At 39.9% G+C, this 25,510-nt stretch overlaps 1 protein-coding gene across 4 annotated transcripts in view; it reads left to right on the top strand.

Moving 5' to 3' along the window:
* The window catches only part of prkx (protein kinase X-linked), a 93,620-nt gene that overhangs the window by 37,915 nt on the left and 30,195 nt on the right, over window positions 1-25,510 (top strand). For all 4 annotated transcript variants that reach the window (XM_047355582.1, XM_047355581.1, XM_047355580.1 and 1 more), the window contains exons 3-5: window positions 5,973-6,141; window positions 6,617-6,880; window positions 23,687-23,806. In XM_047355582.1, coding sequence (XP_047211538.1) covers window positions 5,973-6,141; window positions 6,617-6,880; window positions 23,687-23,806 — 553 coding nt within the window. The remainder of the gene's footprint in view (window positions 1-5,972; window positions 6,142-6,616; window positions 6,881-23,686; window positions 23,807-25,510) is intronic.

The raw sequence follows: 25,510 nt of genomic DNA, 5'->3' as shown, positions 1-25,510 counted from the left end.
TTGCTAGATGAGAAAAGAGGCCACATTAGGAAGGTAGAGGGAAAAAATCATATTTTACACTTTATCATTAGCAGGATACAGTTTGAGATTGCAAAAAACCTCAGCACAAAGAAGCAACAAGTTTACAAAACAACATCATGCCGGGAACGGTGAAGGTGGTGTGATATGTTTATCTTGAGCATGCGTGTGTGTGTGAGTGAGTGTGTGCAAGTAAGTCCATGAAGCACTGTCACAGAGGCCATTGTCCTTGATGGTACGTTGGAATGTTCATCAACCGGCCACAAAGTTCTGAGCAGGTCCACAGATGTCCTCAGGGAAGGGAGGGGGCAGAGGGAGCAGAGCGTCATGTTTACATAACTTCCAGGAGAAGTTGAAGATAGCCAGCCATCAAGGCCGTGCAGAGGAGCCAGATTCAGAAAAACAATAATTATTTGGGTTACGCTGACTCTTAATTTTCCGTCAGCCTTGAGAGTCTCGCTGGTGCTTCTCAAAGGCGAATCCAAACAGCCAAAATCCTGGTCTTTCGCCAGATCCGAGCGAACAACTTTCTCCAAGATTTATCCCATTTCACCCCTGAGTCCAGAAACCGCAACCTGCCTGCGATCCTGTGTAAGGATCACATCCAGTCTGCAATTCAGCTCACGTAACATCTCAAGCTCACGTAACATCTCAATGACATACCCACCCGGACCTAAGCCACTCTGGCCCAGCCTGGACCCCAGCCCGGGGGCGACACGCACCAGGAACCCAGAGCCCCCAAGTCCACCCCAGATCTGCCTAGGAGCAGCACGGCCACTAGGCCAGTAACCTATGTCCACTGGCACAGGCTTTCCATAAGGCAGTGAAAACCATGTGAACTGAATTTGTCTCTATGGTGACATCTCTAAGTTGCCCAACAAGCAAACTGAGGGGTAAGGTGACATATTACATCTCAGACACTTTGATAAGTCTTCACATATCAGGCACCAGAACCTCTGAACAGGTGTACATAACCATAGGGCATGGAGGGGGGGGCTTGAGTTTTATGAACTCTAGTACACTTGATGGAATTTGCAACTCAGTTTTTAAGCCTACATTTTTTTTTTATTATAGATTTAATTTGTTGATATTCTAAAAAATGTATTCTTGTCCATCCCATATTGTATAATTAATCTGTTAAATGGGATGAACTGAATTCTCCTTCAAATATATGTTCCAGATATTAATTCTCTTTACTCCTCCGAGCTGGAAAGTTTATAATATTTTTTGTAGGATGTCAGGGTTGTTCCAGATGGGTGTTCGTCCGCATGGGATTAGTGAAGACCCTGTCATTTTTAGATATTCCCACCATGCTGTCAGAGAGGTACTGATATAGAAGCATACATGTTGTTTTTATGTTTGAGCTAATAAATTGTATAGCTGAAATCTTAATATTATTGCATAATGTCTGTTCTACGTCTAGCCATGGTTCATCTAGAGGAGTGTGTTTAAACCATTTAAACCAGCTTGTTGGCTAAGAAGTAATGAAAGTTAGGCAGATTGAGTCCTCCTTTATCTTTGGTCCTCTGTAGCGTTTTTAGGCTAATACATAGGTTTTATCCATATTTCAAAGAAATTTTGTGATTTAGGAGTCCAGAGAGCTAAACCAGTCAGATTACGGTTTATTTGGGATCATTGAGAATAAGTAATTGATTTTTGGCAAGACCATCATTTTCATTGAAGCAACCCTGCCCATGAGTGATATGGGTAGAAATTTCCATCTAGGGAGATCATTTTCCACTTCTTTTTTAAAGCAGGATGTGGTTTAGTTTTGTTAAGTCTGCCAATCTAGGAGAAACATTAATACCCAAGTATGTAATATTCCCTGGCTGTAGTTGTGTATTAGGGGAATTGTAGAAAGAACAGTTAATTGGAAGAACTGTCGATTTCAACCAATTTATATAATAATCCAAAATTCTTGAGAAAGAATTTATCAATCCAATTACCTGGGAGACAGAGGTTTGCGAATGCTGGAGAATGGATAATACATCATCTGCATAAAGAACATAACTGATTTTATTTTCAATATTCATGCATTTTATGCCTTTAATATCTTTATTTTGCCTGATTGCTGCCGCTAGTGGTTCAATAAAAACCGCAAATAATGAGGGGGAAAGTGAGCATCCCTGCCTGGTGCCCCTCTGAAGATAAAAGCTGGAAGATATTTGGTTATTTGTCCTGATACATGCCGCTGGGGAACTGTATAACATTGTTAACCAGTTTATGAAAGAGTTTCCAAAACCAAATTTAGTCAAGGTTGCAAACAAGAATTTCCAGTTAACTCTATCAAATGCTTTTTCTGCATCTAGAGATAATATGTCGGTCTCAATATTTTTACTGTAGAAACAGTCAATTAAATTAAGTAATCTGCATAAATTTGTGGATGAATGCCTCCCTTTTATAAAACCAGTTTGGTCAGGATGTATTATGAGAGGGGTTACCTTTTCTAGCCTTTTTGCGAGGGCTTTACAGATTATTTTGCGATCAAAGTTAATAAAGGATATGGGATGGTAGCTGGTACGAAGTATTGGGTCTTTTCCTGGTTTTAACAGGAGAGTGATGTTGTCAGAATGTATATGTTATATGTATATGACTCTTAAGGTATGTAGTTAAATGGTAATGGTAATGTTATGCAGGTGCATTTAACATTTTAATTTATGATCTCGGCTTGGAACTGTATGTAGAAAACCCCTCTCAATATATGCATTAACCTACTTACAGGGCACAAAACCTAAGCCTAATTCTTAACAGGAAGGTGTACAACTGCTAACAAAATTCCCACTGTGCTCATGAGCTCCTAAAATTAATTTTCCTGAGTATTTTGTCTGATGAGGGGGATTTTCTGCCTAAAACAGAGTAAAGCTCCTTATATGAACACTGTTGGTAAATTCTCATGAAAATCAGGACACTGCCTTTGCTCTGTTACTATTTCTTTTTTGAGGCTGGGATGGCTGGACTTCTACAACATCACATAGAGGCAAAATCAACTATATTTTACCATCAGTATAATTCCTGATTCAAACATGCTGTTTAATTTCTGTTTGAACAGACAATTTAAATTGCCTTGCTCACTTAATTATACCCCTTGAATTTAGTGGTAGTTTAAAAAAAATGCCCTGGCAAGAGGAGCCTCAATCAGTGAAGCAGCGATTAGGCCGATGTTGCCCTGAAGTAGCTGCAGAGACCCATAGCTCAGGCGGGAGAGTCTGTTCACAGGACTATTATGCATGGACTTCACAAATATGGTCTATATAAAAGAAACGCAAGAAGAAGTCCACCTCATAATTTGCCACCTGTCTTATAAGGGGAAACATGGAAGAAGGTACTCTGCTCAGAGTACTGAAACTGAAATCTTTCAAGCAAAACGTGTGGAAAACTAACCCTGGAAATCACCCCGAACACATCATCCCCACAGTGAAACAGTCGAGATGATGTGGCATCATCATGCTGTGGGGATGTATTTCTTCAACAGGGACAGGGAGGTTGTTGGATAATGGGAAAACACTAGACAATCCTGGAAAAAAAACCTATTTAAGCAGATTGATTTTCATTTCTATCACTGCTATTTTCTGGAGAAGTTGTTGTAGAAGTGGGAGGCATCCCAACGTCGTCTTGACCTTTTTCAAAAGTGATTAAAATAGAAAATCATTGAAAAGAAATCCTCGTGTGTCACTGATTGAAGTAGCTTAGTCCAACTTTTCTGTAGTTTTTGGTGTCTGTGAAAGCACTGGCAGAAGCAGATTAAAGAGTCAGAAGAATTCATTTATTAGATTTTATCTTGCACTGTGGAACTCTGCAGTTCGTCCAGAGTCACCATGGGCCTCTTGGCTGCATCTCTGATCAGTGCTCTCATTGTTCTGCCTGTACCTTTAGGTGGGCGACCTTGCCTTTGTAGGTTTAGAGTTGCCATACTCTTTCCATTTCCGGATGATGGATTGAACAGTGCTCCGAGAGATGTTCAAAGGTTAGGAAATCTTTTTATAGCCTAAGCCTGCTTTAAATTTCTCCACAACTTTATCCCTGACCTGTCTGGTATGTTCCTTGGACTTCATGATGCTGTTTGCTCCCCAATATTCTCTTAACCAACCTCTGAGGCCGTCACAGAGCAGCTGTATTTGTACTGAGATTAGATTACACCCAGGTGGACTCTATTTAGTCATTGGCAATCATCAGTCAACTTCTGAAGGGAATTGGTTGAACTCAGAGTAAAGGGGGCTGAATACTTTTGCACACTGCATTTTCACTTTTTCATTTGTAAAAAATGTATCATGTATAATTTTCGTTTCACTGCACAATTGCATACCGCTTTGTGTTGGTCTTTCACATAAAATTCCTAAATACTAAAATATATTTGTTTGTGGTTGTAATGTGACAATATGCGGAAAGGTTCAAGGGGTATGAATACTTCCCCTAAATGGTTCTGGCAAGCATGGATAATGCCTATATTCCAAATGTGTATAAGACCTTTCTTTCACCTCGCTACATGTCCAAAGAGGCTCAGCATCATGACTGCCAAGATTTCTGCAGATGTCAGCCAAAAAAGAAAAATGGCCTTTCATTCCTTAAAGTTGACATACAAGAGGTTCATCTGACTGCAGCTTTACAGCTTTCTAGTGTTGTTGCTGTTTCAACAGCAGGCCTGAGACAAAGGTTGATCGGTAACGTAGAAGAAGACAGGCAGCATATTTTGGACTGAGGTGGACTGAGGTGTGGCTGTTGTGTCACATATTGTCATCAGCCGCTAATGCATCCCTCGGTTTTTATCAGCTCCACCGGATTGAAATGCCAGACACCTCTCTCCATCTTTGGAAGGAAAATATCAAGGAGCCAAGGCCGACGCAAGGAAGCACAAATTGTAGTGATTGTAGCTCAGGAGGACACTTGTTTCTCCCCCTGCTGAATATGCAGCCATTACTGCCCACTCTCACTACTTCACCATCTCACTGTGACCCGACACCACTCTGCTTGCTCCTGCTGTCTGAAATGCCATCTTCCGTTGTCTGCCTCGTCCCACCGAGGCATGATGGTTATTTCTTATTACAAGAACAAAAGCCTCCCAACATAGCACAGTTAGCATAGCTGTAGGCTGAGCTCTGAATTACATCCTCATATTTAGTTTTACTTCTTCTTTTGTCGTATGACTGGTTCTCTAAAGTCAATGTGCCAGCATCGTCTGTGATGTCATGGTTTCAACGTCATGCTAAAATAAAAAAGGCTATATTACTGACATGTACACAAAGAGCATGCTGCCATCAGTCTATAAGCAATAAAGGCTGAGATGAAAGTGAAAAGGTGCCCAGCGGTCAGACTGTGTCTACGTTCATGAAGAAGCTGCTCATCATTTCAGAGCTTGGATGACAATGAAATCATAAAGAGGAACAACATTCATCTAAATAGTTCCTATGTGGAAGACAAACAGCATCACTGGCGAATTCTTTGAATTTTCACATAAGTCACATTAACACTGTACTGTATGCTTGGGTCTGAGTACCAGCACTGACCTGTAGGGATGGGTAATTACCCTAACGGGTGTTATTTATTGCAATAATAATAATAAAAGAGCCAATAAACAGGATTAAACAAATTACCAGTCTTTCTGGCAATTTGGACCAAAAGGTTCAGTTTTGGTCTCCTCTGACCAGAGCACCTTCTTCCACATGTTTGCTTTTCACAGAGCAGTATTTACACTGTGATCTAACCACTCATAGGTGCATTTTTCTCTGCTGAGGCAATTGGTTGTATGAGGGGTTTCAGAGTACTAGCGGCTGAATACAAATGCATGCCGCACTTTTCAGATTTTTGTCTTTTTACTGGATAGTTGTACCTAACTGGTTTCAGTATTTTTCTCTGAGAGGCGAGTATTTTGTATATCTCAAATCTGACATAAATTGAGTACACTGTTAAATGATTAAATTGTATTCAATGATGTAATCTTTTCACCTCCTTCACCTCAGGAACAGGGACCTTTGGTCGAGTCTTCCTAGTTAAGGACAAGAAAAGCAAGGCCTTCTTTGCACTAAAACAGATGAAGATTTCTGACGTGATTCGGCTGAAGCAGGAGCAGCACGTACACAATGAGAAGGAGGTGTTGACGGAAATCAGCCACCCTTTCCTCATAAGGCTGTGAGTCCACTCACAGCACAGCACATCACATCATATGCAAACTGTTTTATGAACAAAGAAGCAGCTGCAATATAGTCAAAAGGGACAAATAATGAGCAATGTCACTTTTCCTCACTGTAATAACACCAGCTGCAGTCAGAATATGACCAATTTTCACTGCAGATGACACTTTGGTTGTGTCTTTATGCACACCATTATTCGGCATTAGTGTTCTGTATTACCTGTTGCTGAGATGACTTCTCTACATCAGACATTCAACCCTGGAATATCTCAAAATGTTTTTTTAGGTTTGAGTTAACATCTGGTTAGTCCATTTTATATTGCATACAGAGTTGAAAGCTGCTGCACATTTCCCATCCACAGTTGGGTATAAGCTTTTGATTTAATCTGATTTCACCACTCATCAGACAACACTTTAGCACTTTCAGCTTCCAGCAGAATTAACTGCTTAATCAACCATGACATTATCTGACAGGTTCTGGACTCACCATGATGATCGCTTCCTCTACATGCTGATGGACTACGTCTCGGGTGGAGAGCTCTTCAGCTATCTACGCAGTCGCGGGCGATTCAGCAATGGCATGGGCCTCTTCTACACCTCTGAGATCGTATGCGCCATTGAGTATCTTCACTCCAAAGAAATAGTCTACAGAGACTTGAAGCCTGAGAACATTCTGCTGGACAATGAGGGACATATCCGCCTGACTGACTTTGGCTTTGCTAAGAAGTTGTCGGATAGGTAAGACATATAAAGAAAAGGTAAGAAAGTCATATAACAACAATCTCAGGAGCTATTACTCCTGACAATGTTGTTGTATGGGACATTTTGCTAAAGTGGTAAGCTAAGGTCAGCCTGTTTCCTCTTTTTGTTGATATACTTTAATAATAATAATTTAATACACATTTCAGTGGAGTTCTAGTTGATCCTCACGCAGTCTTGAAACATTTGAAACTTGATTTCATTATGTTCCAAGTCTGGATGAGTATGAAAAACTGAAAATTGAGTATGTAAAAAGATATGTTTGAATTTCCAGACTTTATATCTTATTTCTTACGCCCAGTCTAAGGGAGCTGGAAAGCAACATATTAAAAAGAAATTTCCCGACCCGATTCCCAAATAACAAATATGACTGTCTTCCAAATAAGTTTGCAGTTTATTTACAAAGTGAGTGACCATCCAATAGGGAACAAAGAATCAATGACCTCAGGGTGAACCCAGGCTAAAACAGCTAATCTTCCCCAGTTAATGGTACCTAAACCCTATGTGAAAGAAAACCGACCAAAGGACAACACCAGAACTGAGCTTCCTACACTAACAGAAACAGGAGAAAACTGTTCAAAGAAAATGACTGCTCACCCCCTACAGCTTCTGTGATCTGTACCAATTATAAACAGTAAAATACAGGTCCTTCTCAAAAAATTTGCATATTGTGATAAAGTTCATTATTTTCCATAATGTCATGATGAAAATTTTAACATTCATATATTTTAGATTCATTGCACACTAACTGAAATATTTCAGGTCTTTTTTTGTCTTAATACGGATGATTTTGGCATACAGCTCATGAAAACCCAAAATTCCTATCTCACAAAATTAGCATATCATTAAAAGGGTCTCTAAACGAGCTATGAACCTAATCATCTGAATCAACGAGTTAACTCTAAACACCTGCAAAAGATTCCTGAGGCCTTTAAAACTCCCAGCCTGGTTCATCACACCAAACCCCAATTGTGGGTAAGACTGCCGACCTGATTGCTGTCCAGAAGGCCACTATTGACACCCTCAAGCAAGAGGGTAAGACACAGAAAGAAATTTCTGAATGAATAGGCTGTTCCCAGAGTGCTGTATCAAGGCACCTCAGTGGGAAGTCTGTGGCAGAAAACGCTGCACAACGAGAAGAGGTGACCAGACCCTGAGGAAGATTGTGGAGAAGGGCCGATTCCAGACCTTGGGGGACCTGCGGAAGCAGTGGACTGAGTCTGGAGTAGAAACATCCAGAGCCACCGTGCACAGGCGTGTGCAGGAAATGGGCTACAGGTGCCGCATTCCCCAGACCTGGGCTACAGAGAAGCAGCACTGGACTGTTGCTCAGTGGTCCAAAGTACTGTTTTTGGATGAAAGCAAATTCTGCATGTCATTCGGAAATCAAGGTGCCAGAGTCTGGAGGAAGACTGGGGAGAAGGAAATGCCAAAATGCCAGAAGTCCAGTGTCAAGTACCCACAGTCAGTGATGGTCTGTGGTGCCGTGTCAGCTGCTGTTGTTGGTCCACTGTGTTTTATCAAGGGCAGGGTCAATGCAGCTAGCTATCAGGAGATTGTGGAGCACTTCATGCTTCCATCTGCTGAAAAGCTTTATGGAGATGAAGATTTCATTTTTCAGCACGACCTGGCACCTGCTCACAGTGCCAAAACCACTGGTAAATGGTTTATTGACCATGGTATCACTGTGCTCAATTGGCCTGCCAACTCTCCTGACCTGAACCCCATAGAGAATCTGTGGGAAATTGTGAAGAGAACGTTGAGAGACTCAAGACCCAACACTCTGGATGAGCTAAAGGCCGCTATCAAAGCATCCTGGGCCTCCATAAGACCTCAGCAGTGCCACAGGCTGATTGCCTCCATGCCACGCCACATTGAAGCAGTCATTTCTGCCAAAGGATTCCCGACCAAGTATTGAGTGCATAACTGTACATGATTATTTGAAGGTTGACGTTTTTTGTATTAAAAACACTTTTCTTTTATTGGTCGGATGAAATATGCTAATTTTGTGAGATAGGAATTTTGGGTTTTCATGAGCTGTATGCCACAATCATCTGTATTAAGACAATAAAAGACCTGAAATATTTCAGTTAGTGTGCAATGAATCTAAAATATAAGAATGTTAAATTTTCATCATTACATTATGGAAAATAATGAACTTTATCACAATATGCTAAAATTTTGAGAAGGACCTTTATATCATCTACTTCCTCATCTGAGATACCTATCTGAATTCCCGTCACAACATACTCTACCGATGATGAGGATCCAACATCAACTTCAACAACCACGGTTGAAAATCAGAGCTCGGGTCAGCCTAGTGGTACGTCAGTTCTGTGCGAAACCCCAGTGACTATCTACCAGCATTCATCCCGTGAATTGAATGCTCCTAAGAAATCAACATACTACATCTGCAAGGTACAAAGACCACCGTTCGACACTCTGCACAAAGAATGGTCTTTGGAGCCATATGGCCTGAGTGGTAGCTGGGGTTATATTTTCATGTATGAAATAGGAGAGCTTTGCCTGTATCAATTGGATCAAGACGAGGTATTTAATGGATCATTGGCTCTGTGTACTCTCACCCACAGCGACTGAGCTGTGTTAAGGCTTGCAATACCGCACCTTAATGATAGCCCTGAAACAGTCTCAATGCAGGAGAGGGAGGATGAAGAAGAAGAAGAAAATAAACTGTCTCCTTGGCCTGCAAAACGGGCGAGAATGTTTCATATGCCACCCGATGTTGAAATAGCTGAGAGAGAACCTTTCTTTAGCGCAGTGTGGAGGTCCAATACCACAGAAAATGGTCGCTGGTCTTTTCGGGCAAGCAGACGCAAGAACAACCGGACGAACCCCTCTGATCTGTTTGTGCTGGAGGCTTTCAATCAGGACTGTGGCATATTCAAGACAATGCTGGCTCTGCCGTTTGAAGCTTGGGCAGAGAAGATGAGTGAAATTGGACAGCGTCTTTCCAACCTTTTCCACAACTCATGCAGTTGGATCGATGTCATGTCAGTGAAAAAAACGCTGACGTTTCCTGTTTTACTTCTAAAACAAACTCTCTTCTGAGGACCTGCCCCCTTCCTATGATATATATACGGGGGGATAACAGCAAGCTCACAGACAGTGTTTACAGTGTATGAGCGGATACCCCAATCTCCTCCTGTATACAAACTCAAAGATTTGGATGGAGAACCTATCGAGGGTTCCTTTTACGCAGAGGAGCTTCAAAAAGTAAAAATATTTAACGACAAGATGTATCAAGTGGAAAAAATATTAAAACGACGTACGGTCAAGGGAGTCAAACAGGTTTTTGTAAGCTGGAAAAACTGGCTTGAGAAATTCAACAGTTGGATCAGGTTTGATGAACTTCGAAACGTATAAAAACGGTTTGCACTAAACCTCACAGTTGACACAGCATCATGAACCGTCAGGTAGAGGATGATGGCTTTTAGGTTACCCTTCCCTCTAACGCTAGCATGGAAGTGTTTAAAAATAATACCAGTTCGAGTTTCTGTGTAAATTTAGCTCAACATATTGATTTAGAAGGCCAATGGATGGTTGCATTAGCAGAGATTTCATACCCTCATACATGGCATAATTTACCGGATCATGATGCCTACTTTGAATGGAGGAAGGTTGGTGATGTGGAGATCAATACGCAAAGGATCAGAAGTGGCTACTATAACAGCGTTATTCAACTCGAGACAGAGATGGAACTGTTTTTCAAAAAAATGAACTCGGGTTTACGCATTAAATTCAGCAAAGTTCAAAAGAGATTTGCATTTCAAGCAAACAGTCCGTATGAAATACGCTTCTTCAGCACTCTAGCTTACAGGTCCTTCTCAAAAAATTAGCATATTGTGATAAAGTTCATTATTTTCTATAATGTAATGATGAAAATTTAACATTCATATATTTTAGATTCATTGCACACTAACTGAAATATTTCAGGTCTTTTATTGTCTTAATATGGATTATTTTGGCATACAGCTCATGAAAACCCAAAATTCCTATCTCACAAAATTAGCATATTTCATCCGACCAATAAAAGAAGAGTGTTTTTAATACAAACAACGTCAACCTTCAAATAATCATGTACAGTTATGCACTCAATACTTGGTCGGGAATCCTTTGGCAGAAATGACTGCTTCAATGCGGCGTGGCATGGAGGCAATCAGCCTGTGGCACTGCTGAGGTCTTATGGAGGCCCAGGATGCTTTGATAGCGGCCTTTAGCTCATCCAGAGTGTTGGGTCTTGAGTCTCTCAACGTTCTCTTCACAATATCCCACAGATTCTCTATGGGGTTCAGGTCAGGAGAGTTGGCAGGCCAATTGAGCACAGTGATACCATGGTCAGTAAACCATTTACCAGTGGTTTTGGCACTGTGAGCAGGTGCCAGGTCGTGCTGAAAAATGAAATCTTCATCTTCATAAAGCTTTTCAGCAGATGGAAGCATGAAGTGCTCCAAAATCTCCTGATAGCTAGCTGCATTGACCCTGCCCTTGATAAAACACAGTGGACCAACACCAGCAGCTGACACGGCACCCCAGACCATCACTGACTGTGGGTACTTGACACTGGACGTCTGGCATTTTGGCATTTCCTTCTCCCCAGTCTTCCTCCAGACTCTGGCACATTGATTTCCGAATGACATGCAGAATTTGCTTTCATCCGAAAAAAGTACTTTGGACCACTGAGCAACAGTCCAGTGCTGCTTCTCTGTAGCCCAGGTCTGGGGAATGCGGCACCTGTAGCCCATTTCCTGCACACGCCTGTGCACGGTGGCTCTGGATGTTTCTACTCCATACTCAGTCCACTGCTTCCGCAGGTCCCCCAAGGTCTGGAATTGGCCCTTCTCCACAATCTTCCTCAGGGTCCGGTCACCTCTTCTCGCTGTGCAGCGTTTTCTGCCACACTTTTTCCTTCCCACAGACTTCCCACTGAGGTGCCTTGATACAGCACTCTGGGAACAGCCTATTCGTTCAGAAATTTCTTTCTGTGTCTTACCCTCTTGCTTGAGGGTGTCAATAGTGGCCTTCTGGACAGCAGTCAGGTCGGCAGTCTTACCCATGATTGGGGTTTTGAGTGATGAACCAGGCTGGGAGTTTTAAAGGCCTCAGGAATCTTTTGCAAGTGTTTAGAGTTAACTCGTTGATTCAGATGATTAGGTTCATAGCTCGTTTAGAGACCCTTTTAATGATATGCTAATTTTGTGAGATAGGAATTTTGGGTTTTCATGAGCTGTATGCCAAAATCATCCGTATTAAGACAATAAAAGACCTGAAATATTTCAGTTAGTGTGCAATGAATCTAAAATATATGAATGTTAAATTTTCATCATGACATTATAGAAAATAATGAACTTTATCACAATATGCTAATTTTTTGAGAAGGACCTGTATATGATGGGCATGAAACCAGGGGAATGGATTCATGTTTCTGAACCAAAACTGGCTCCTTCTCCGGCAGATATAAAGGCTGGTTTCTATCATCTATACTGTTACAGCGACATGGTCAGCCCACAAATAGTAGGCGACACTTTTGCACCTTTACTGCGGACCATCAAAGTACAAGGCAAATTCAGTGATATGATTACTCAGACGTTTAACCCCGCCCACTACCTTCCAGTCTCCAGAAGACATATTGAAAATATCAATATAGAAATTAAATCGGACCAAAACGTTACTGTAAATTTCGTCTATGGAAAGACCGTCATACGACTACACTTCAGAGCGGTGATATCACAACGTAGCCTGAGATAAATTTTATTTGTATAAACTATTCCAGAGATACATTTAACCTCTAAGACTGATCATTCATATTACCCTGGTCCTTTAACACTGCATCAAGCAGGCAAGAGAGAGAACATGGCACAGCTAAGTCTGAGACGTGATCCAAATCGCTTTGTAAATTACTATGTAAGTCAATCAGGCGGTAATCTGCCAGGGTTTTATGGGGCCCCGGTCATGTACGGACGCGGAATTGGATCATTATTTTCAAAATTATTCCGCTTCGTATCCCCTCTGGTTAAAAAAGGATTTGCTATTGCAAAACCCCATCTTAAAACGGCTGCATCAAATATCGCTTCGGATGTCATAGGTAGAGCCGTGAGTAAAATGAGTGGTTCTACACACACCGACGGTCAAGAAGGTTCAGGAATTATGGTTTTATCCAAAAGACCCAGAACAAGACCCCCTGGTGATCGTTTAAGGATGGTTAAAAAGCAATGACAAACACAAAAAAGGAGATCAGTCGCTGCTGGCATACGAAGAGGACGGAAGTCTTCCGCAAGTTTTGATATATTTAAATAATGGCTCTTTTACATAACAAATCATCAGAGTGCACGCTGGCAGAGCTGGACTTATTTTCTGACCCGATGACGCAGCTATCGATCGAAGATAAAATTTAAACCGAGATCCAGCCTTTATCAGCAATAACCGATGGAGGCCCCATTGAGTTTTTCATTCCGGGAGACAGAAAAGTATCTGGATCTCAACGATATGCTGCTGCATCTCAGAGTGAAAATTACTTATGAGGATGGAACAAACCTGCCGGATGATGCACCTGTAGGGCTCATCAACTACCCGTTAAACACCATCTTCAGTCAGTGTGATGTCACTCTCGGAGATTGATTGATTTCACAATCCCACGCCACCCATCCATATAGAGCCATGATTGAGACATTGTTAAACTTTTCTGAGGATTCTTTAAAAAGCCAGTTTAGCTCTGGTCTTTTTTATAAAGACACAGCCGGGGCTCTGAACTCTATTGTTATAACTAACGGCCCTAACCAGGGCCTTAACAGCAGAGCAGGCTTTACGGCAAATTCCAAGGAGGTACATCTCCTAGGCCCCCTGCATGCAGACATATTTTTCTGTGAGAGGCTTCTTTTAAACTCTGTTGACCTCAAAATTAAACTTACAAGAGCCAACGATGCCTTTTGTCTCATGACAGCAAGAGACTCCACTTACAAACTTAGGATATTAGGAGCCTCTCTTTTCATCAAAAGTTACCGTCTCTCCAGCCGTTCGATTGGGGCACTCTTCGGCTTTAATGAAAGCAAATGCTCTCTATCCACTTTCACATGTGAATGTAAAAACATATTCCATCTCTGAAAATTCAAGGGTGTGCACCCAAGAGAATCTTTTCTTAGGCATCTTCCCCAAGTATGTGGTGATTGCATTACTGGATCATGACGCTTTTACAGGAACACGCGATCTCAATCCGTTTGACTTTAATCATTTCGATATGGAATATTTAGCTTTGTGTAAGGATGGCAGACAAATTCCAGCTAAGGCCTTCCAGCCCAATTTTAACCAAGGTAATTCAGTGAGAGAGTATTAAAACTTGTTTACGGCTACAGGACGACATCTAAAAGATCTTCCGCTGAGTATAACACGTCAGGAATTTAATCAAGGATATTCTCTATGCGCATTTAATCTTAACCCGGGTGAGGACACAGATGCTCTATCTCCAGTTTCCAGTGGGAGTTTAAGATTGGAAATGGGCTTCTGAAACCTGTTGCCTCATACCACCACGCTGATCATCTACGCTTGTTATGACTCTATTTTAGAGATTGATTCAAAGAGGTGTGTGCTGGTGGATTATTATTAATCTAATCAGACATGAATAATCATGAAATTGAGAACCTGCTGCATCATCTGCTGGGAGATTTGTTTTGCGGTGTGTTGCCATGCGACCAGCTCCCGCTGCTAGCTGACAAATTCCCAGGGCCGGCCTACTTTATTGTGAACACACATCCTTCACACATGCCTGGAGAACACTGGTTAGCTCTGACTTTGGATGAGAATGGTCAATCCAGCTTTTTTGACTCTTATGGATTCTCTCCGGATTTCGAGTTCTACCCGTCAAGCATTGTAACATTTTTAGAAGACAGATCCTCAAAAATGTATCATAATAATCAGCTTCAAAACACTCTGTCCACTGTGTGCGGTCACCATTGCATTTTTTATCTATGTCATAGAGTGTGCGGATTATCACTGCATCAAGTGTTGTCAAAATACACCGGAGATGTGATTAAGAATGATTTAATGGTATCTAACTTTGTGAAAAAATATCAGAAATGTGTCATTAATCAAAGTTGTACATTTTATACTCACGGAACATGCTCTCTGGAGATTTTTCTGGATTGTTATGGAATTTAAATTGTCATTTTGTTTTCATTGTTTGTTTTTTCTTATGGTTTAATATTTGTGTAATGACATCATATGTTAGTGTGTGACGTAGAGAACGAAGCTAGACTTGAAAATATAATCAATAAATATTTTATTGAATAAAAGAAATAGGCTAGATCTTCCAGCTCGGATCTCGACCAATGGAGAGAAAGAGTTATTTGCCTTCTTCTTGTTCTTCTCTGCTTAACACTGGGGGGTGCTTCAGCAGTTTCAATAGATGTCCCCTCGCCCTCTATTTTGAACCATCTATATTCATCACGAGCATAAGGGTTAATTACTGAAGATATGGGGATGTTTACCTCTGACAAGGTATGTAGAAAGTTTGACCATCCTCGGAGTAGGGGTCCTCCATATTTTTTAAACGGAAACATGAGATTTTTGAACAAGTCAATCATGTGGGACCTCTTTACAACATTTCCTTTATATACAAATTCACCTTGCGAAGTCCAACTCTCACTTCTTTCGGATAATTTCTTCAAAATGTACTCAGCATTTTTATGTGATTTTAGCAAGGCGATAACTACACTCCAACGCTTTACAGAGTTCTACACTCACCCACACACCTGTCAGAGCTCTGTCCTCATCACTATGCATGCAGGGACCTGACTGGTTATTTATTTCAGCGCATGTGCGGCATAGAGTGAACACTAGTTTACCCCAGGAAGTTCTGTAAGGCAAAACGGGGAAAAAGAGGCCTCGTGGGGGGGTACACCACGGCTCTGATTATACCGAAGTAGCGGTCCGGATCATCAAAATCTTTGCAAATGATGGTGGGGTGACCGAGGGGAAAAGAGAATGTAAGAGAATGAACAACAAAAAATATATATTGAAATAAACAAATTAAAGCTGAAAAAAAATGGGAATTCAAATGAATTCAGTAGGTAAAATAAGAATTAAATGTACCGCTCATTAAACCTCTAACAAGCGTTGCTCTGGTATGCAGAGCAGAGAGCCACTGCCTTTTGGCTGGGGTTAAATATTCTGTAAAAACAAAACAAAATAAAGTTTACCTTACGCTGCGCAGCACAGAGCTCATAAATAAACGATAATAATAGTTTTTAAAATAAGCGAGTTTTTTAAGGGGGAAGTGAACCCCAATAACTTTATTACTTGTAGGTTTATAAATGAATTTTGAAATACTATAACTTACTGCGGGGCCAGGTCTGTGCGATAAAAGCTCCAGATTTCGCTTCTTGTTGCACTGGACTGATGTGCTTGTGTTGAACGCTGTCTTGATCTTTGAAAAGTGACCTTCTGGTGGGCGGCTTCAGGTTCGCATCTTTGGGGGAATCTTTAAGCAGATTTATATGATATTATTTTATTGAACTATGCTTGCTTAATATATATATATATATATATAGATATAGATATTATTGTTATTTTTACTTTATTTTACTTACCTTGCCGTTCCACAGCTGATGGCTGTATTCCAAGTTTGCTGCTGCTGCTGCTGTTGCAGCTTCTTTCAGAGATACGTTCTCCGTCAAATCTGTAAACAGTTTTATCTGTGGATTAAAACAAGTCCCTAATAGTACACATTCACTCTCAAAGAAAACAAATAGTTTTTAGGGCTTACTTTCTTGTGCGGGAGCAGCTGGTAACTTATCCGGTGTGTTTTCAGGGGAAATGATGATAATTTGCGGAGGCGTATTTAACGATTCAGATTCTCTTTCTTTGTTAGAAGAAAGTTCAGATGTTGTCGGGTTTTCTTTTTTGGAGATAACCCGCCTTCTCAACTTTGACTGTTGGGGGGGGGAGGTCAATTCCAGCCGCTGACCCCTCCAACTTGATCATTCGGGTTTACCTCTCTCATCAAATCTATAAATTTGTTCAATGTTAGCTGATTTATTCGTTAACTATAAAATATTGTTGCACTTAACATTAGTTACATATATATATATATATATATATATATATATATATAAACAATATTAGAGAACATTCACATGCATTTAATGATTTCTTAAAGATTAATACTTCTAAAGATGGCATTGTACTTCTGAGAATCATTAGAAGCAGATGCAGCAATTTTTTTCCTGAAATATGTACCAACATTTTTTTTTTCTGTACTGGTATTTTCAACAAGTAACAAGTAACAAGTTTTTAAACTAGAGTTTTACTAGTATTTTCAGTGTAACAATTTTAAACCTTTTTTAGCAGTACCAGACCTGACGCTTGATGATATAGACAACTCTGATGTCTCTGCTCTGGGACTACTGTGAAACTAAACCTGTTTTTATTGCCAGCACCCTGAAATGCAAAAAAGAGGTCCAATTACCATATTAGCTATTCATTGCACAGTTTCTTGAGTACATAACTCAGTCAGCTCTGACATGGGAAGCTGTCTCTATAAACTTTACCAAAATCAAAAAACAAGAATTTCCTTTTAGAAGCACGTATTAGCAATGAGAAACCAGCAAACTTTGACATACATCAGGCCCTGGGGGTCTCACCTGTTCATGAACCTATGTATTGACACTTTTGGAGGGGGGTTGAGAATTTTAAATACTTTATTGCCCTGTGTCACACACTTGGTCAGGAAATTGAATCAGAAGGCCGAGGGTGAGGTTGACTGGGAGTTCAGTTACAGAATAACTGTTTCAGTAAGTCCCTCAATAACTTTTTTTTTTTTTTGCTTTAAGATGGAAAAAAAATGTTTTAGAAAAGCTACAGGTAACTAAAATTATCATTCCTTTTCCTAAAATGGAGTCTCTCATGATTCAAAACAAACACATCATCGCTAGAGTCAATTTATAACTTGGAAACAGTATACTGAGGGTAAAGTTTTTCTGTTAATTTCATATTTGTCTTACCTCTTTCTCCTGCTTTCCAGTCAGTCTGTTGATGCAGAAGTGGAAGATTTGCTCATTCTACCGATGTAGGGAAGCACAATCTTTATTTACTTTTAGGTCTTTCTATTTTGAACTGATTTAGACTGACTCATATATTCAGCAAATAGGTCCTGCTGTAAAGCAAAATGAACTTACAATTCTGTCAGGTTACACAGTTCATTTTATTAGGATTTCATGTGACAGGTCAGCATTAAGTTGAGTATACCTTTAAAGTATAAAGGCTGCATGTAGTTTTTAGATGTATTAACGCCTGAAAAACATACAAATTATTAATAACACCCTTAAACACACCCCTGGGTTGTAATTGGTTAATTTAAGGCCTTCCCCGTAACACCCTTAAACACACCCCTGTATTATAATTGGTTCATTTAAGGTATCGCCCCTAATGACGACAACCAATCAGCATGCACGGTTACGCCCCTCGGACACACCCCTGTTGACCCCATGACCTCCCTGCCCCCATGACCCCCCTTAACTTCAAAAGTTCACTTGTCAAAAGTTTGATTAAAGGGTGTACTATTATCTCTAAGATGATTTATCATTTACATGAACAAACTGGAATCTGTCGGACAAATAAGATTTAAAACAGCCTAGCGCTGTTCCCCTGATCCCTACAGAATATTCCAGCCTTTCTAAGAGAATATTATGATCGACTGTATCAAATGCAGCACTGAGATCTAACAGAACCAGTACAGACACAAGTCCATTGTCTGAGGCCATAAGAATATCATTAATGACTTTTTGCAGAGCTGTTTCAGTGCTATGATGAGCTCTGAAGCCTTACTGAAACTCTTCAAACAGGTCATTGCTGTGTAAATGATCACACATTTGATTAGCAACTATCTTCTCAAGAATGTTAGATAAGAATGGAAGATTCGATATAGGTCTGTAATTTTTTAAGTCATCTAGATCAAGCGAAGTAAAGGTTTAATTACAGCTACCTTAAAAGCTTGTGGTACATATCCATTTACTAAGTATAGATTAATAATATCTAAAATGGGGCTGGTAATCAAAGGGAATATTTCCCTAAATAATTTGGTCGGGATTGGGTCTAACATACAAGTTGAAGGTTTAGATGAAGCTAGTATTTTTGATAACTCAGGAAGCTCCACAGGATCAAAACAGTCCAAACACAGATCAGGTTCTACAGTTACTTCCAATGTTGTCTCACTTGCTGAGGATTAAGTAATTATCTTCGGGAGTATGTCAAAGATTTCATTTTTAATAGAATCAATTTTATTTAAGAAGAATCCCATAAAGTCATGACTGCTGAGAGCTAAGGGAATGGATGGCTCAACAGAGCTATTACTCTGTGTAAGTTTAGCATGTGTTCTAAAGAGAAACCTAGGATTATTGTTGTTCTCTTCTATTAATGATGAGAAATAAGCTGTTCTGGTTTGGCGAAGGTTCTTTTTATACAACAGTAGGCTATTTTTCCAGATTAAGTAGGAATCCTCTAGGCAATGATGGAGTAACACTATGAACAAGAGATTCAATTCATGAATGGGAAGAAACAAAATTATTGCCATCCACTGTGTTTTTCTGTGATAATGAGAAAATTAAAAGTGGAACAGATTCTTTAAAGGTTGTTACAGCATTGTCTGATAATGATCTACTATAATGAAATTTTCTATCAGGTGTGGAGTACTCAGTTAAAGTAAACTCAAAGGTTATTAAAAAATGGTCAGACAGGACAGGTTATGAGAAATTATTGTTATGTCTTTACAGTCAATGCCATATGTCAGCACAAGGTCCAGAGAATGAAGACAAAGGTGGGTAGGTTTGTTAATGTTTTGAGCAAAGCCAATTGAGTCTATAGCATGAAAGGCTATATTTAGGCTATCACTTTCAGTGTTAAAAAGAATGTTAAAATCCCCCACTATAATAACCTTATCTGTATTTAACACTAAATCAGATAAAATGTCAGAAAACTGATCTAAAAATTGAGAGTAACGGCCTGGTGGACGGTACAAAGCAACAAACAGAAGTGGTTTTAGTGCTTTGTAATTTGGATGAGGAAAACTAAGGATTAAATATTCAAAAGAGTTGTAGCTATTAATTGGTCTGAGACTAATCAATAAATCGAACTAAAAGATGGTTGCTACTCTTCCTCCTCGCCCAGTATTTCGAGGTATGTGAAAATTCAAATAATTAGTAGGAGTTGACTCATTTATAGTAACAAAATCCTCTTGCTGCAGCCAGGTTTCTGTGAGGCAAAATAAATCAATCTGATTGTCAAGTACTAGCAAAGTCTTTGAAGAGAGAGATCTTATGTTCAGTAAGCCACATTTAATTGTTTTCTTTTCTTTTCAGTCTGAGTTGTGTTTATTTTTATGAGCTTTTCATGATTTCCTCCTTTTAGATTATTTATTAATCTTTTCACTTACTTTGTATGTTCCACCTTCTACTAATAACATTATTATAAAACTTACACATCCAGTGGCAATGTGTTGTTGTCTCTGTTGGACCTGTTTTGTCAGAGTACTTTAGTGCATTTTAGTGGAATTTTATGTGTTGGCAAACATAGTGCAAAATTGTGAAGTGGAAGGAAATAATGCACATCACATTTTGCTGACTGAAAATTCAAGCCTGTTTTTTGTTTCTTGCAAATTAGCTCAAGTTCAGTCAGATTTATTTGGATTTAGGTCTGGACTTTGAGTATGCCATTCTAACACAAAAATAGGTTTTGATCTAAACCATTCCATTGTATCTCTGGCTGTATGTTGTATGTAAAGAGGCTGTATGTAAAAAAAACCTGTCAGAGGCTGAAGCAGCCTCTGAAAGGTTTTCTTCCAGGATTGTCCTGGATTTAGCTCCATCCTTCTTCCCATCAACTCTGACCAGTTTCCTTATTCAGATTAGATCTTATCCAATCAGATCACCTTCATCCATATGTTTGCTGTGTCCTCTGCATGGTTTGTAGCAAACTGTAAACAAGGTTTCTCCAGAATTTCTTTGCAACTCTTTTCCATAAATTCCAGATTAGTGTTATGTTGCCATTGTGATATCATACAGATTAACCAACATTGTCAATGTGGTTCAAATGAAATGCTGCTTAGATTGTCTAATGGCTTCTTGAACCTACCTAAATAAGGTGTGACAGCCGTACTTGATTAAATGAGCTCAGTAGGACTGAATGAAATGCATTTGCACAGAAAGCCAGGAAAACAGAGGTTAGCTACGATAATGATCCACTGGTGCAGAAAGTCACAGAAAGGCTGTTTTCAGGATTCTCCCTGCAGCAGGTAGGTTGGTCTATAAGCGACAACTGCTCTGGATCAATTGGAAACATTTGAGACACGTAATAAAAGCTCCTCAAGCACTTTAATTTATCATCTCAGGACACACATTAAGTTTGGAATCATGTGTTTCTAAACAGAAGTTCTGTGATGGTCAGTAGTTTTTGTTCAATGACCTTGAAAATGGTCCTCTCCAGTGCCACTTCAGGACAAACTCGTGTCATTAAGTAAATTAAAGACCCAGTGAGTGTGAGCTCATCACAGGAGAAAAGATCCACAGTGGAGCAGATGAGACTTCATATCTGCAGCGTGGTGGCGTTCCTCCCACAGCTGCTCCTACCCCTGCTGACATGTAAACATAATGCAGTAAGATTACATTTTCTGGCAGACTGGTGGAGCAAACAGATGGAATAGATACCTTTCTGATGTTCAAGTGACCCACTTATATAAATGGAGGGCCTCAGAAGAGCCAGGGAGAGGAAGACAACAGAGGAGCCTTTCCAGTGCTTCCACAGTGACCCCTGCTGGCAGACAGGCTCATTCACCCAACATATGCTGAACAGCCTCAGCTCGTGTCTCATTTCTGCCCAGCCTACACCCATGCTTTATTCCCCATGACATCAGCAGCACCCTCATCATTCACCAGGACCAGCATTATTTCCATGCAAATTACCATCACCATGGCAACTTGCCAAAAGGGGTCATTACCCAGGTGATATTGGTAGCAAACGATGAAGGGCTGGCAGTGGGCCAAGTGCTCTTCCTCAGAGGAGCAGCTGCTTTCACAGAGGGCTCTGCCTGTTTGTTCTGCATTCGCAGTTCCTGTCAGAGCCAGCAGAACATCATCCTCATCAAATTTCTCTGTTTTCTTCTCACGCTTGCCAGACATGCTTCAGTTGTTGTTAACTACTTGTTTCACCTCCTGCATTCATTTGTCTTTCATTCAGTGCGGCCCCAGATATGTTTACCTGTCATCATGGCTGAGGTCTTACTGGTTTCATGGTGAATCGTGTGGTAGAGTCATGTCGGATGGCACAAGCATGAGTGTGGTGTTCCCAAAGGACAGAGTCTCCGTGTTACCAAACTCCATAGCAAATATGATCTGTCACTCTACAAAACAGTAAATAACAGTCACAGGGATGAATATTCAGTCATTCAGAGATCAGACCGACCAGTTTCCCCATTAACGGCTCTGGTTGATCGGCAGGTCAAATATTAAAATATACATTTTTAAGCATCACCACTCTCACCATTTTAAGAGCATCAACCAAAAACATACACATTGATACACTTTTCTGAGTTTAGTGAAACTCAAAGAAAGGTTAGGGACATGTGTTTTGATCCATAAATTCTATCCATAAAAACTATTACCTCTATCATAGAACCTGCTGCCATGTTTTCTTTTTTATGTTACAGTCCTCAATAAATCATAGCTGTCAATCTCTGAATCAGCAGGTCAGACCTCACAGAAAACTGGAAATCTATAACAGTGGGGAACATATTTCACAATTTACAGCCATACATTTTCAATTTGAGAACAAATAATCCTTATTTTTTATTTTTGCATGTTATATATTATACATCGCATGTTATATGTTAAACGTGCAAAAAAAGCTTGTTATACTGCTCATCTGTAGTATCATTTTAGGGTTTGAAATAATATATGCCAGGAAACTTTGATGATTGTTTTTACAAAGATTAGGGGAGTCTCAAGCAATATAAATCAATATGAGCAGCCTTAGCCTGACATGATGTCACTCTGTTGCATTTTATTCAGATCCCTAAAAAGGCCTTAGTTCCCAGGAGAATTGTCTACCCAGAGCAGATGTATATTGAAGTGGTTGAACTGGATGGAGAGCAGCCTTGTGTCAGTTAGATTTAGGTCTGGGCTTTGACTGGGCCATTCGATGCCACATATATATGCTTTGATCTAAACAGAGTAGCATACACACAGCCTGATGCTGCCACCACCTCTTTTTACAATGAGAATGGTGTTTTCTGGGTGATGTACAGCCTTAATTTTGTACAGCAAATGACATGGCACCATAAACCATCAGTGACTGGAAACTTGGACTGCAGCAGGATTCTGTGCCTCTCGGCCTTTCCTCCAGACTCTGGGATCTTGATTTCCAAATGAAATGCGAATGTAATTTTTTATCTGAAAAGAGGAATTTGGACCTCAGAGCAAGGGTCCAGCTCTTTTTCTCCTTTCCCGTTATCATGTAGATCATAACATAACATTCAACGTAATATTCAAATTTTCTGAAAAACGGAATTTTGCGTTTTTATTAGCTGTAAAAGTGTGATGAATCTGTATGACTTTCACTTCTGTATTGAATTACTGAAATATTAATAAATTACTATTCTAATTTATTGCAATGCACAAGCAGATTTAGCACTATGAAAGATTTTGGATTTTTGTGCAAATTTAAATCCACAATGGTGTCAACAATTTATCCTGTAACATGCTTTCTTGTCTCGTTTTGTCCCCCCAGGACCTGGACTCTCTGTGGAACCCCTGAGTACTTGGCCCCGGAAGTTATCCAAAGCAAAGGGCATGGGCGGGCTGTGGATTGGTGGGCTCTGGGCATCCTCGTCTTTGAGATGCTGGCTGGGTAAGTGCTTGAATGGGTCTGAAGTTGTGTTTAACACCAGGGGGAGCTCTAGTTCCCCAGTGGAATAATGGTACAACAGCATTGAATTAAAGTGACACTCACTAAACTGATAAGGTTCAGCTGAGGGTGCTGAGCTCTGCAAACTGGTGACACTTAAGGAAACACGAACAAGTGGACACCAGTTATCCATCCAACACAAGCATTCTGCTCTGCATTAGAGGAGCTGTGTTCAAGGAGCAGTGGAATGATTCAAATAATCCTAGAGCTGTAATTGTCTCAGTCTACCTTTAATTAAATATTATAATTTTATGGACCCAAAATCTATGGCTTACGGGCTTCAGGAGTCCAGGAACCACAAGTTGAGTACTACTGCATTGAACAATGGTGTTAACTTTCTGCAGAGATTGAAGGATTGGCTAAATATATTATTTCTGCTTGGACAATAATCAGATTTAAAATTATTAGTTCACAGCTCCTAATTTACCTCAGATCATATTTGCTCCTATCCCAGTTCATAAGAAGCTTCAGACAAACATTATGCTAAAAAGCCAAAAACAAAACAAAAACCAGATCTGTTTTAAAATAAAGAAAAAGCATGCTTAAAAAACTTGGTACTGTGGTGGAAAATAACTCCACGGTTCTGAAGGCCTTTTCATGCAGAGTCTTTTAGGAAACATGAGATTAGTTTAATTTTTTGTGTGGTACCACTGTCCAATCAGATTCTTTCTAAATAACCCAATTTTTCATACTCATTTTAAAGGTTTGTTTTACCAAGGGAAATGTGTTTAACAAAACCAATTACTCTCAAAAGTTTTAAAAGTTTTTAGCTGGTGATATCTTAGAAAACAACAAGTGTTTTAATATTTCTGTGCAACACAGAACTGATCAGGTGTCCTTTCCTTCTCCAAAGGGAGAAAAAAGAACCTGCAGAACCAAACCTTTCATAGTTTTTGTCAGGACCTGATATAAGGTACAGTGTAAATCAACACGCTGCATGAATCAGAAGAGGGAAGAAAAACCTAATATAACCTCTTCCTAGCAGCTGCTGTGAAAAACAATTAATTTCTACTTTCCATAAGCGTCAGTTAGCACTTGCGGACAAAAACTGCACCAAACTGTAAGTACTGTGTCAGAAACTGTATGAAGACCATCTGCAGTAGAACTAAGCCTGTTTTAATGAGGTCTCTACGCATTAGATTTATAGGATACAAAATCTGACAACAGAAAATTATACCAGAAGGAGAAACCCATCAGGTTTTACGCATTCGCTGGGTTTTAAAAATACTCCTTCATGAGATCTGTCCTGAGAATAACATAGAAACACTTGGTTACTGCTGAGTTTTGGAGATGTAACTTCCTCTGCTTTTAATAACTTTTAATAACTAGAATAATTGACCCTGAATATTCCACGACGAAAGAGAACTTGCTTCTCTGAAAGAATTAACCGGGAAGTATCAAATGAGCTAAGTTATCACCCTCTTAAAGATACTTTTCTAACCCTAAAATAATATTTTAACCCACTATATCTGTCAATGTCAAGCAAGCGTGTCACATGAGCAGCGGTTAATAAGCGTTCTTCTTTGCAGAAAATAGGAAAAGATTTATGCAAATGTGTGTGTGTTTGTACGTTACCCCCATCAGTTTCTAAATCGCTCCAGAGTCAGACTTTCATGGCACAGAGTTCTCTATCAGTCCAAAAAAACC

The sequence above is a fragment of the Girardinichthys multiradiatus genome, chromosome 24 (assembly GCF_021462225.1).
Source record: "Girardinichthys multiradiatus isolate DD_20200921_A chromosome 24, DD_fGirMul_XY1, whole genome shotgun sequence".
In the NCBI taxonomy this organism is placed as follows: Eukaryota; Metazoa; Chordata; class Actinopteri; order Cyprinodontiformes; family Goodeidae; genus Girardinichthys; species Girardinichthys multiradiatus.
This window is presented reverse-complemented; position numbering and strand designations above follow the sequence as displayed.